This window comes from Cervus canadensis, chromosome 3 (assembly GCF_019320065.1).
Source record: "Cervus canadensis isolate Bull #8, Minnesota chromosome 3, ASM1932006v1, whole genome shotgun sequence".
In the NCBI taxonomy this organism is placed as follows: Eukaryota; Metazoa; Chordata; class Mammalia; order Artiodactyla; family Cervidae; genus Cervus; species Cervus canadensis.
In genome coordinates, this window is record NC_057388.1 from 77,506,498 (window position 1) to 77,519,620 (window position 13,123).

Here is a 13,123-nt window from a genome sequence, read left to right on the forward strand (position 1 = left end):
TTTAAAGAGTGGATGTAAATTTTACAGCTTGTTTGCGCAGTGCCTGATAAGGTACCACACTAGGGGAATTCTTTTGTAAAAGCTGTTTAAGCAAGACTGTCATTTTGGCTCAGCCAGATTAATAGCATAATAATTAATAGCAAAAGAGCTTTGAGCTTTGCTTTATAAAAATTGGCATATGGACACTTGGAAGCGGCAATTGCCTCTTACCTTCTGAGATCAGTAAAGACTGCTTTGCCAGACCGAGTTCCACCTTTAGTGAAGGAAGAGCTTTCTGGGTCCTCCCATAAGAAGTTCCTGGAGTCGTTTGTTAAGCTGCTGACCCATTGAGGGAGGTCACTGGGAGTGACAGATCCATGTGGACCCAGGGTGACCATCTTAGCCCCGCAGGGTGTGGAGACATCTTAGGAGGCTTGTGAGAGTCGGACCATGTGGAGTTCTTCAAACTGGGGTTGAAGATTACTGCCAAAGAAGGGCAAATAGGTATTGGTGGTAGGGACGTGAGGACTCTTATTCCTCGAAAATATTTTTTCTTCTTTTGTCATGTGTTCTAACCATTTCCCCCCCTCTATGATTTGTAGGAAACTGGATCTCTGGAAGAATCTACAGATGAGTCCGAGGTAAGGTGGTGATTCAGGAGCATGGAAATTTCTAGCTGAGCCAACATCTTGAGCTGGTCATGCCTTGCTAAATGGAACATTCCCCAGGTTTGGGAAGGTAAGGTAGGGTCATAGGTGATTAAACCTCGAGGAGGAATATGTTGGTCATCTTTTAAAGTATTAGATAGATTCATTTAAAAAATAAACGAGAAAAGGAGCAAAAAGTGTTTTCCTTATTTTGATCAATATTTTAATCCTAAGCGTGTTGGCAGTGAGGAAATTCATGCCAACTTTTACAAACTAATCTTGACACTTAAAAACCTATTTTTAGAAATAACCATTGTAGGGTCTGAAGTATTTATTTTTTGTTCTTTTAATGAATATGATGTGCTCCTCAGTATAATTTCTGAATCACTGAAATGATATTTCATAAAAAGGGAAGTAGCTACCTGAAAAACTGTTAGGGAGCTCAGTTGTAGTAAAGATTGTATTTTAAGGAGAAAAAGTAATATATAAAGGAAGCCTTTAAAATTTTTTTTCTCAAGGCTATGCATAAAAAATAAGTTTAAGCATAACACTGATCAATTAGCTTATTAGTTTTATGGATGGACTAATAATAATAGTTACTTTTTTTTTCCTTTTAGTATTTCCTTTGGCTCAGAGGACTATAAAAGTATCTGTGATAGCTTTTTGAAAATCGACACCAACATGCTATTTAATATAATTATTAAATTTGGACTGATATTACAGATAATCTCTTTTATGCTTTGGGGAGAAAAGGTGTTCTTATACATATTCCTCCAGAGAACATCTTCCATATTATGCCATCATACATTTGTAGTTTTTCTATAGAGTTGTAGTTTCTAACATTTTCACTACTAAACATCTGTGATGCTGTCTTAATCCCGGTAAAGTGTAACTGAATTTACTTATAGATAGGATATAATAATTGTTGATTTTCAGTAATGCATTGAAAGCATTTCAGAGCACCGTTTTTACTTTTGGAGAACTCTACTTAACTGAGAACCCTGTGTTCTGAGGATCACCAGTTCAGAATCCTACAGTGTTGCAGCCCTATCCAGGAATTTCATTTCCAGGGTGAGCAGGATGTTGGCAGCTGCATCCATCTAAATCTTTCCACCCATCTTTCAAATACGAAATGATCCAGAAAGAGAGCAAACAAAAGAATCCGTAACCCATGCCTCCAACATAATTAGATAACAGGGAGCACTGTAAACTTCAAAATAAGTGGGGAAATAAATATTTGAAACCAATAGAGCCAGCCTTGGATTGACTGGAGCTGAGGATCAGAGGGATGGAAATAAGGGGAGTGTGGCCAAGCCCCAGTGGTGGCACAAAACAAGGGGAAGTCATGCCCAATCCCACATGGGGAAGTTGTGAGTACAGGTCTGAGCCTGGTGGATCTGAGAACTGATTGTTGAGAATTTAAAGGAAGGAGTTTGAAAATTTGTGAAACACCAAAAGTACAGTATTGGGATGGGGCCACTTCTGCAGACAAGGGGGAGGCATTCCCTGGGAGGTCTGGTGGTACAGGGAAAAGGAAAAAGCAGAGATATCAAGGTGTCAGAAACAAACAATATTGTACAATCAGGAGATTTACCTCTTCTCTCCATACCACTTAGCAAAGAAAATGTGGCACTTCCTTGGTGGTCCAGTGGTTAAGAATCAGCACTGCCCATGCAGAGGGCACAGGTTTGATCCCTGGTCGAGGCACTGAGATCCCACATGCCTCACACATCATGGGCCATGCCCAAAATTTAACAACAAACAAAATGCCCTTCCCTTACCAGTGTAACTAAGAAACCTAGTAAACCACCCAAACACCTCCCCTCGCCCTGGGAGCACCTGTTTATGCTGTCCAGGAACATCTAAGTCATTTAAAAATGATCTGAAATGGTAGCATCCATACAAAACTGCTTACAGGATAAAAAAAGTAGTGAAAATCAAAAATTTTCCAAGAGAACACCAACATAACACTCCATCATAAGCTGAATATCTTGAAACAAACAAGCACACAAAAAAACTACCTTAAACCACAAATTTAAAAATCTCAGAATCGAGATGAACCAAAAACTGGAAAGTTAAGGAATAAAGTTAACGACATTTCAAGAATGAAATGGAAAGGAAAGGTATTTTAATGTCGAGAAAACAGACCCAAAAAGTAACCTGACAGTCTAATGTTGTAGCTGCTTTGTGGGAGAAATAGGTTCAGATTCTGGTCCCCAGACTCTGGGTTCTTTTGGTCGTCTTTCCTTCCAGCCATGGTGCCTTCTCAGGATGGTACCTCGGGTTCATCTCTCAGCTGTGCTTCATACTTGCTGTGTTACTTTGGACATCGCGTCAGTCTTCCATTCTTCGGCTTCCTGATATGAAAAATGGGAGTGACTGCTAACCTCATATGGTTGTTGTGAGGATTAGAGAAGATCAATGTTTGCAAAGCATCATGTTTGGCATTTACCACATTGGAAGCACTCTGGGAATATTAGTGATCTCCAGCTTCTATTTTAGCTATGGTGCTGGTGGCTGATTTTACAGCTTGGTGCTTCAACCTGAGGGCTTGGAGAGTCTTCCCACACTGGCTCTAGGAAAGTGGTTACCATCCCCGATATTACCGATTCTAGTGAGTTTATGCACCAGCAGAATAGTCAGGCTGGTAGTAGAGCTGAATGAAGTCATTGTAGCTATAGTGAGTTGGCTTGCAATCCAGTCTTTGGAGAAGATTTTCTTGGATTTCTCACTCAGTTTGAACCACTTTCCACTTTTAAGATTGGTATTGGTACTGACATACCACTTGATTCCCAGGGAATCTTTATTCTTCCTTTCCTCCCTCTGTCCCTTCTTCCCATTGGTTTTTTTTTTTTTTTTTTTAATAAAGATGTTTTTTATGAATCTTTATTGAATCTGTTACAATATTGCTTGTTTTATGTTATTGTTTTTTCTCCCGGAATGCATGTGGGATCTTAGCTCCCCAACCAGGGATCGAACCTGCATCCCCTGAATTGGAATGCAAAGTCTTAACCACTGGACCACCAGCGAAGTCCCCCCTATTTGGTTTTGTGACTGTTAATTAGGCTTTCTCTTTTTGTACATATAGGCGTTTCCTTTATGAAATATGAAGCATGTTTAAGTGCTCAGGTGATTTCCATTTTTGTGAACAACACTTAGTGTTTTCAACCATGTAGTATACTAATTTATTTTTCTACCACTTTATGAAATGCTGCATTTCATATAAACTGGACTTTCACATTATAGGAAAACCACAGTGTTAGGTTACTGTGAAGTTCTTTTATTAACTTTTAATTTTTAAATTTTTAGTCGTAAAATACACATAAGACAAAATATACCATCTTAACCATTTTTAAGTATACAGTTCAGTATCATTAAGTTTATTCACATTCTTGGGCAACCTGTTTCTGGAACTTTTCTCCACCAACACTTATTTTCCTCTTTGTTTTTGATAGTAGCTATCCTGACAGGTGTGAGGAGATATCTTATTGTTGTTTGATTTGTATTTCCCTAAAAATCTGTGATGTTAAGCATCTTTTCATATGCTTGTGGGCCATTTGTGTATCTTTGGAGATATATCCAGGTTCTTTGCCCATTTTCTGATGGAGTTGTTTGGTTTTTTTTGTTGAGTTGAATTCTTTATATATTCTGAATATTAACCCTTTTCAGGTGTAGATATGGATCTCAGATGGATACCTGGATATCAACGCCTTATTCAGTAGCTATAAATATAACAACAACCTGTGGATAGGACAGATGGATAGCTAGGTAGGTAGTTAGGTATAGATTTGTGGAGTTATAAGTGATTTACGTGTGTGTGTGTGTGTGTGTGTGTGTGTGTGTGTGTGTGTGTGTGTGTGTGTGTGTGTGTGTGTGTGTGTGTGTGTGTGTGTGTGTGTGTGTGTGTGTGTGCGCGCGCGCGCACTCAGTCACACCTGACTCTGCAACCCCATGGATGGTAGCCTGCCAGGTTCCTCTGTCCGTGGGATTTTCCATATATAATATATAAAATAATGTTAATTATGAGTTACATAATTAACAGAAATTTAGCTTCAAGAATGTTCATTATAACTTTGAATTATAAAAATTTGGAAACAGGCTAAATATCTAGAAATAAGGAATTGTATTATCTTTATAATTTCGAAAAGTTTTTTACAAAAATACCATGCGAGTTGGTTGGCAAGCTCTTGGTCAGTGTTTAGATAGTAAATACTTAAAGCTTTGTAATCTGAGAGACAATATTGAAGATATTATCTAGGTATGTAACCATATAAAAATGTAAAAGCCCTTCTTAGTTTGTAGATTGTACAAAACCAGGCATCTGGCTGGATTTGGCCATGGACTGTAATTTGCTGATTCCTGATTTAGAGTATAATCCAGTTTCTCTTCAACTTCCAAAGTGCACATATGATCATAGAGAAAAATACTACAAGGCCATCTTATCGCTGGGTCATGTGACTCTCATTTACTGTTATAATCTGTCTTCTTCATTTTTCTAAATTTTTTATAACAAACGTGTATTACCTGTGGGACTACCCTGATGGCTCAGATGGTAAAGAATCTGGCTGCAGTGAGGAAGACCTGGGTTTGATCCCTGGGTCAGGAAGATCCCCTGGAGAAGGGAATGGCTCTCCACTCCAGTATTCTTACCTGGAGTATTCCATGGACAGAAGAGCCTGGCAAGCTACAGTCAGTCCATGGGGTTCTAAAGAGTCATACATGACTGAGCAACTAACACTTATGTGCCTATGCGTTACTTTATATACTTAAGAAAACAATACAAGTATTCCTTTTTAACAAAACATGTTAGTGTCTAGACATGTTAGAAAAGTCTATAGCAATTGCTGTTACAGAACTTTTGGGTTGCAAAGGTATGGAACCTGACATAAAACTGTCCTTTCTTTCCTACCTCAAACTCAAACAGGGGAATTAGAGGAACACTTTGGTTTATTTCTTGGCCTCTGTTTTTTCAAGATTTTATATAAGGCCAGAATAGTTTATACTCTAATAAACTTTTTTTTTCCTGAGATTTTTTTTTTTAAAGTGTTAAATTCTGAGATAATAGTAGATTCACATGCCGACATAAGAAGTAATACAGAGAGATTCTTTATACCGCCTACCTAGTTCTGAAACACTAACATCTTGGGTGACTGATATTGCACAATCAGATGTGATATGCTATGAGACTGACATTGGTGCAGTCTACAAACCTGAATCAGATTTCACCAGTTTTACGTGCGTTCGTGTGTGTAAGTGTATATTTGACTGTGTGCACTTTTATCACATGTGAAGATTCGTGTGACCACCAGTGCTGTCACGATATAGAATCATTCATCACAGGGTGAAAACAAGTTCCCTTTTAAGTCACAGCCACTCCCTCCCCTGCCCGCATGCCTGGCAGCCTCTGTTCTGTTCTCCATCTCTGTATGTTTGTCATTTCAAGTGTATTGTACGGATGGAACCATACAGTGTGTTTATCTTTTGAGATTGACTTTCTCCTGCTCTGCCACTCTTGTCTTCTCCCTGGTATGGTGAGAACATTCACAGTGAAGGCAGTTATTGACACATCAGGGCTTAAGACTGCCATTTTTTGTTTTCTGTTTGTTCCTGTTTCTCATTTCTCTTGTTTCTCTTTTCTTCCCTGTCAGTGAGTTGCTTGAACATTTTCCTGAAACTCTGCATTAATTTATTTATAACAGTATTTTTGAATACATTACTTTGTGTGATTTTCTTAAGGGTTGCTCTTTGTGTTAAAATATGCATATGTAACTGCTCACAGTCTACTGGTATCCCCAACATTGTAATACTTCTAGTCATATGTGGAAACCTTACTTCCTATTTTTAAAGTATGGTTGTCTTAAATACGTTTCATGTTCATTGAGCTTATCAATTGGTATTAGACATTTTAATTCAAATATCAAATATGCTTTAAGAAGCTTATGAAAAGAGGGATAATCTGCTATGTTTACCCCTACTATGACCCATTTTTATGTTTTCTTTTTAAAGTCCTAAACCTTTTTCTGTTAACTTCTATTTTCTATTTCTTCCTGTTTAGAAAACTTTCTTTAGCCCATTCTTTAGGGATAGATTTGCAAGACACAAATTCTTTTAGTCTTTCTTCATCTGAGAATGTCTTTATTTCCCTTTCATTTTGGGGGGATGTTTTCATCAGATATAGCATTTGTGGTTGATAGTTGTTTACTTTTAGAACTTGAGAAATTATGTGCCACTGCCTTCTGGCCTCTGTCATTTCAAATGAGAAATCTGTTGTTGTTTGAATTGGTGCTCCCCCATAAGTCATGTGTCATGTTTCCCCGGCTCCTTGCAAGATTTTTTTTTAACGTTAGTATTTAGAAATTTAATTAGGATGTCTCTTAGAGTGGATTTCTTTCACTTCTCTTCTTTGAAATTTGTTTAGCTAATGGAATCTGTAGATTTATGTCCTTCACCAAATTTGGAAAAAGTTCAATCATTATTTCTTCAAATACTTTTTCAGTTTTATTCTCTTCTCCTTCTGGGACTTTGGTAATATGAATGTTAGTCCTTTTGTTATTGTTCACAGGGCCCTGAGACCATTCATTTTCTTCAGTCTATTTTCTCTGTGTTGTTCAGATTGGGTAAGTTCTGTTGATTGATCCCTAAGTTCATTAGTTTTGTCCTGTCATCCCTGCTGTTGAACCCAAACTTTGAGTTATTTCTTTTGGGTATTATATTTTCCAGTTCTAAAATTCTCATTTTTAAAAATAGCTTGTTTCTTTGCTGAAAGAGTCTGTTGTTCCATTTGTTTCAAGAGAATTTATAATTGCTTCTTGAAGCACTTTTTTGATGGCTGCTTTAAAAATCTTTGCCAGATAATTCCAACACCTGATTCATTTTGTTCTTAGACATTTTAATGGAAGGCAGTATTTAAATCATGAAGAATCATCAATTACTTCCATTTTTTTTTTCAAGTTCACTTATGACTTCCATGTGTCATGCTCCTTGCTTTACATGGATTATTTAATATTGACTGCAGTCCTATATTGGTCAGGATGCTGCAGTAACAAACAGTTCCAAAATTATAGTAGCTTGACACACCATAGATTTATTTCTGAGTAGAATCAGTGGTGAAGGAAAAGGAAATTGAGGTATTAACAGTACAGAAATAAGGTCTTTCCTATTTGTGGACCAGGTATAATGTGCTGTGGAAAACTTTGTTTATAAAGCTGGAAACAGGCTGTTCTGCTTCATGGAGATATGTGTTTTTTAAACCCTGCTTTGAATAGGTTCTTGGTGTATTGTTTATTTGGAAGTTTATTCCACCTTTTTGGAGGAGTTTATTGGGTTGTACAAAGAACTTTGCAATAGACGCATCAAATTGTTAGCCTAACCTTTCAAGATTAAACTTGCACAGCAAGAAGAGAATAACAAGAGGGAAAACCTCAGGCTAAATGGGGATAGCAAGGAAGGAGAAGCGCACCAAACGGAAATTGAATGTAGTGAGGTCTGCTTTCCACTAAGTAAGGGTTCCAGTGACCTTTTGTTATTCATGAATGCAACTGAATAGGGAAACTAAGACTTACTCTGCCTATAGTGTGTTTCTTTAAATTGCCTGTAAATTACCTGACCTGTGCCTGGGCCATGGCATGTGATAACTAACTGTTAATTAGTGTCACTTCTGTCCTTATGATTTTCTTACCATTGTTAGTAAACCTGCCTTCTAAGTGATGTCCATTCAGATCGGACTCAGGTCTTGCAGATATCACAGTTCGGAGGCCTTGAATGTGTTAGCTGAATTAATTTTAACAAACCAGAAAGACTGACAGGTAGCTGAGCCTACTTAAAATAAACCTATACATAGTTTGTGTTGAATGAGGAATTAATTTTAAATGCACCTTCTGGGACATCCACCACAAGGAGAATTTTTTTTCAGCTTGTTGACATGAAAACCAGTCCTTGGGAGAAATCAGCAGATAGGTTTTTTAAATCAAAATGCATCACACAAAAAGTATTTAACCTGGTGGGTAGAACATTGTGAATCATTTATTGAAACTTAAATTGGTTCTTTACATCTATTAATTTTAATAAACAAATTGTCACAACTAGTAACTAAAATGGTAATGGTGCCTTGTTATGAGATTGATTGGTGTGAGAAATGGAGCATGGGATTATAATATATCCTGCCAAATAGCCCTTGGATTAAAATTTTGCTTTTTCATTTAATGAGCTATTAATATTAACAGGTTCTGCTGATTATTGCATCATTCAGGCAAGGATAAACATTCTCTGTGAAGCATATATTATAAAAATTATACATTTGGAAACTTAGTAGAAACTTTCCAGATGCAAGATTTGTGAATCTGTATTTCTGACACTTGTTAGCAATTGGGAAGATGAACATGACTTTCTGGTATGATACATATTTGGGCAGAATTTATAATTTTACTACCTAAGGAGAATAAGTTATTTTAGACAGCCAAGATGGATTGATTATTTTTTTTATTCAGCAGTGTTTGAGTAGTAGTATGTTTTGGATGCTAGGATACACCAGCACTTGATAAAGGAGGCAGACAACAAAAACATATATATCAAGTAATAATAAATATGGTGGATAAAAATAAAATAACATTGGATAAGTGGGCTGTGAAGTGGGCTGAGGGCTGTTGTTTTATCCTGGGCAGTCAGGGGAGGCCTCTCTGATAAGGTGGCATTTAAGTAAATATTCAAGGGAAAGGTCTCCTCGGTAAAAGGAAGAACAAATACAGTACCTACAAGTTGGGTCATGATAGAGGTCCTAGAGGATATGAGCTGGGCTGAAGCAGGATGGAAGGAAGTCTTGTCTGAGAAACACATGGCCAAGAGCTAGAGTCTGAAGTCAGCTTATGGACTTTGGTTTTTACTGTAAAACAGGAAACCATTGGAGGGTCATTGTTTTAGTAAGATCACTTTGTATGATGTTTGAAAGAAGTCAGGGAGTGGTGGCAAGTAGGAAGCAGCAAGACCAGGTAGGAGGTTTTGGCAAAACTCTACCTAGAGGTGATGTAGGGTATTTTTAAAAAACATTCAATGGTTCTTTATTTTTGTTTTATTAATACTAATTTATTTAAGTATTTATTTGACTGTGCCGGGTCTTAAGTGTGGCATACAGGGTCTTTAGTTGTAGCACGTGAGATCTTAAGTTGTGGCATGTGAACTCTTGGGGCTTCTCTGGTGGCTCAGACGGTGAAGAATCTGCCTGTAGTGCAGGAGATCCAGGTTCGATCCCTGGGTCGGGCAGATCCCCTGGAGAAGGAAATGACTACCCACTCCAGTATTCTTGCCTGGAGAATTCCATGGACAGAGGAGCCTGGTGGGCTACAGTCCATCCAACTGTCACTTTTACTTTCATACGAACTCTTAGTTGCAGCATGTGGGATCTAGTTCCCTGACCAGGGATCGAACCTGGGCCCCCTGTGTTGGGAGTGCACAGTCTTATTAGCCACTGGACCACCAGAAAAGTCCCTCGTGTATTTTTTGAAGTAGAGCCAGTGGATTTCTTAACCAGGACATGGAGGTGTAAGTGAGAGAGGAATGAAGGATGAATAGCTAGAATGATGGAGCTCTTGTTAATGAAGATTGGGGAAGTCTCTAGATAGTACTGGTTTTGTTGCTCAGGGTGAGTTGGTGGTGATGGTGGTAGTTGGGCAGGGTGGGTAAATCAGAAATTCCATTTGGGGTATTTTAAGTTGGAGATGTCAATTAGACATCCAAGGGCAAATGTCAAGTAGGCAGTTGGATAAAAAAAGACTAGTGCGGGTCTGGGCTGAACATAAGAATCTTTGGATCAACATCTGGATGGTATTTAAAACTATGAAACTGAATGAGAGCTCTTAGGGCATGAGGACAGATAGGTAAGAGACCTGATGTCTGGACCTAGGGGTCCTCTGACTTTTCAGAGATCTGGTATATGAAGAGAAATCTTCAAAAGGGAGTGAGAAGGAGTGACCAGTGAAGTAGTAGAGCACTGGAAAGCAGTGTCCCGGAGGCCAAGGGAGGAATGTGCCTCGGCAGAAAGAGCATGGTCAGTTACACCAGATACTGCTTGGAGGAGGAATAAGATGAGGTCTGCGGCTTCACCCTTGGGGCTGTAAAGGTGAGCCCTTTGGTGTGATCCTTGTAAGTACAAGCAGTCATGGTGGCTCATAGTGGGGAGGTGGTGTTGGAACCTACCTGGAATAGGCGCAAGAGAGATTAGTTGGCAAAATGTCTCTGCTCAGAGAAATTCTTAGCTTATGTATTACAAAATGTCGATATTTAAAATGCTCATAAAGGACACATCTCTTTAGTGACTGTTTTTGCCTGTCATTAAAAGGTGTTCAGTAAGCATGCTGCTGCTGTTTTGTTATTTTTGTCCAGCTGTATGCCAGCTACTTTCCAGAAGGCAAGGACCCTGTTGCCAAGTTTTTACTAGCCAGGTGCTTGTAAATGAACAAATGAATTTATCTTCACAACAATTATATAAAACTGGCACTGTATCGTTATCTAGAAGATGGTGAAACCAGGGATTTGAGAAGTCCCTTTGCCAAAAACAAGTAGCAGTGATCAACTCTGACCTCCCGACTCAAGCTGAGATCTGTTTTATCCCACCCTGTGTCTTCAAGAGGATTGTGATTTTAATTTAGGGACAAGTAATGAGAACTCTTTTAGTTTGGGGTTTGGCTTAGGGGATCCAGCACCATAGCCCATCATCATTTTTATTACCTCTGATCCTTTTATTATTCTCAGTAATAGAATAATGGTAGCTAGAATAATGGTAGCTAGAATAATGGAAATCTTCATCCTAATTCCTGGAATTGTGAACATGTTATGTAATATGGCAAAGGGAATTAGGTTCCTTATCAGCTGACTTTAAGATAGGGATATTATCCAGGTGGGGATCAGTGTAGTCACAAGGTCCTTACAGGTGGAAGAGAGAGGTAGAGAAGGTCAGAGTAATGTTATGTTACTCTGAGTAGGACTCAATCTACTCTTGCTGGCTTTGAAGGAGGAGGAGAGAGGGGGGAACCCACCACCAAGGAATGCAGGTGGCCTCCAGAAGATGGGAAGACGAGGGACCAGATTCTCGCCTAGAGCCTCCAGAGAGAGGTTTCCTGCTATCATCTTGATTTTAGCCCCATGGGATCTGTATTGAGGTCTGTTGAGGTCTGTACTGGGTTGTAAGACAACAAATTAGTGTTGTTTCAAGCCGCTGAGTTTATGGTAATTTGTTACAGTAGCAATGGCAAACTAACACAGTAAATAATGTGATTGTATGATCTTATTCCCTTAGCACTTTTCATTAGTCTTTATTCTCAGAATTTGGGCAGTAAATACATCTGGCAAGGGAGAACATACGGAAAACAGTTTTATTGAAATTGCTATTACTGTCAGAGCTGTACTTATAAAAACTTATCTTTTCTGATAATTGCTCAAGAATGTTGTTTAAATGATAATTCTACTTGGCAGTTAGGGCCTGATATTACCCTGTCAAGGTTTTAAGGTATTCTTTTCTGTGCAGACTCAAGAAATGCTATCACAAATCTAAGTAACATGTAGATTTCTTATCATCCGTGAGCTATTTCAGTTTGAGTACACCATTTTTAAATACAGTGATTTACAGACATCCATGTTGTCATATTTCTTTCCTTTGAATGTGGCTTTCTTCTCCAAAGACTTCGGTGGAGTAAATAAATCTCTTGAAATAGTATCAGAAGGTTGAGAGTGAGGAAACCCTGTATAAACCTTAAAATTTTAGTCTGTCATCATCATTTCCATCAGTGGTTGGGCATTTTTGAGATACTTGACCTGGGATGAGTTACTTTTGATCTTTATAAGCATCCAGAAGTGACTGTTGGCTTAATAAGGAGGGGATTGTAGCATTTCCTTTTACTTTCCTAATAACAGGATTCACACTTAGATATGATTGAAAACATTTTCGAAATGATGTGACCAACTCAACAGTAATACATCTTCATTTTTTGTAAATAGTGTAAAGCAAAGAGGTAATTAAATTGGAAATGTTATGTTTATTCAATTTTATGTCTGGAAATAAACTTAAAAGGGAGAATATGAATTACACAGTTTAAATTTGGGAACTGTAATACAAATAATAATGTTTTTAGTAACTGACATTCACTGGATACATACCTGATACTGTGCTTTAACTCCATACACAAAAATGAGCTCAAAATGGGTTAAAGACCTATATGTGAGACCGTCTGGTCTATAAAACCCTTAAAGGAAAACATAGGCAGAACACTGACTTAAATGTCTGCAAAATTTTTTTCAATCCATCTCCCTGAATAATTGAAATAAAAACAAAAATAAACAAATGGGACCTACTTAAAAGCTTTTGCAAAGCAAAGGAAACAATAAACAAATGAAAAGACAACCCACAGATTGGGAGAAAATACAAATGATGTGACTGATAAGGGATTAGTGTTCAAAATTTATAAACAGTTTCTGACTCGTAACAGCATCAAAACAAACAACCCACTCAA

The 13,123-nt window shown here is 38.0% G+C and overlaps 1 protein-coding gene across 2 annotated transcripts in view; it reads left to right on the forward strand.

Annotated features, from left to right (window-relative positions):
* VPS41 (VPS41 subunit of HOPS complex) overlaps nucleotides 1-13,123 on the forward strand; it is a 409,984-nt gene that overhangs the window by 12,628 nt on the left and 384,233 nt on the right. For both annotated transcript variants that reach the window (XM_043463545.1, XM_043463546.1), the window contains exon 2: nucleotides 582-620. In XM_043463545.1, coding sequence (XP_043319480.1) covers nucleotides 582-620 — 39 coding nt within the window. The remainder of the gene's footprint in view (nucleotides 1-581; nucleotides 621-13,123) is intronic.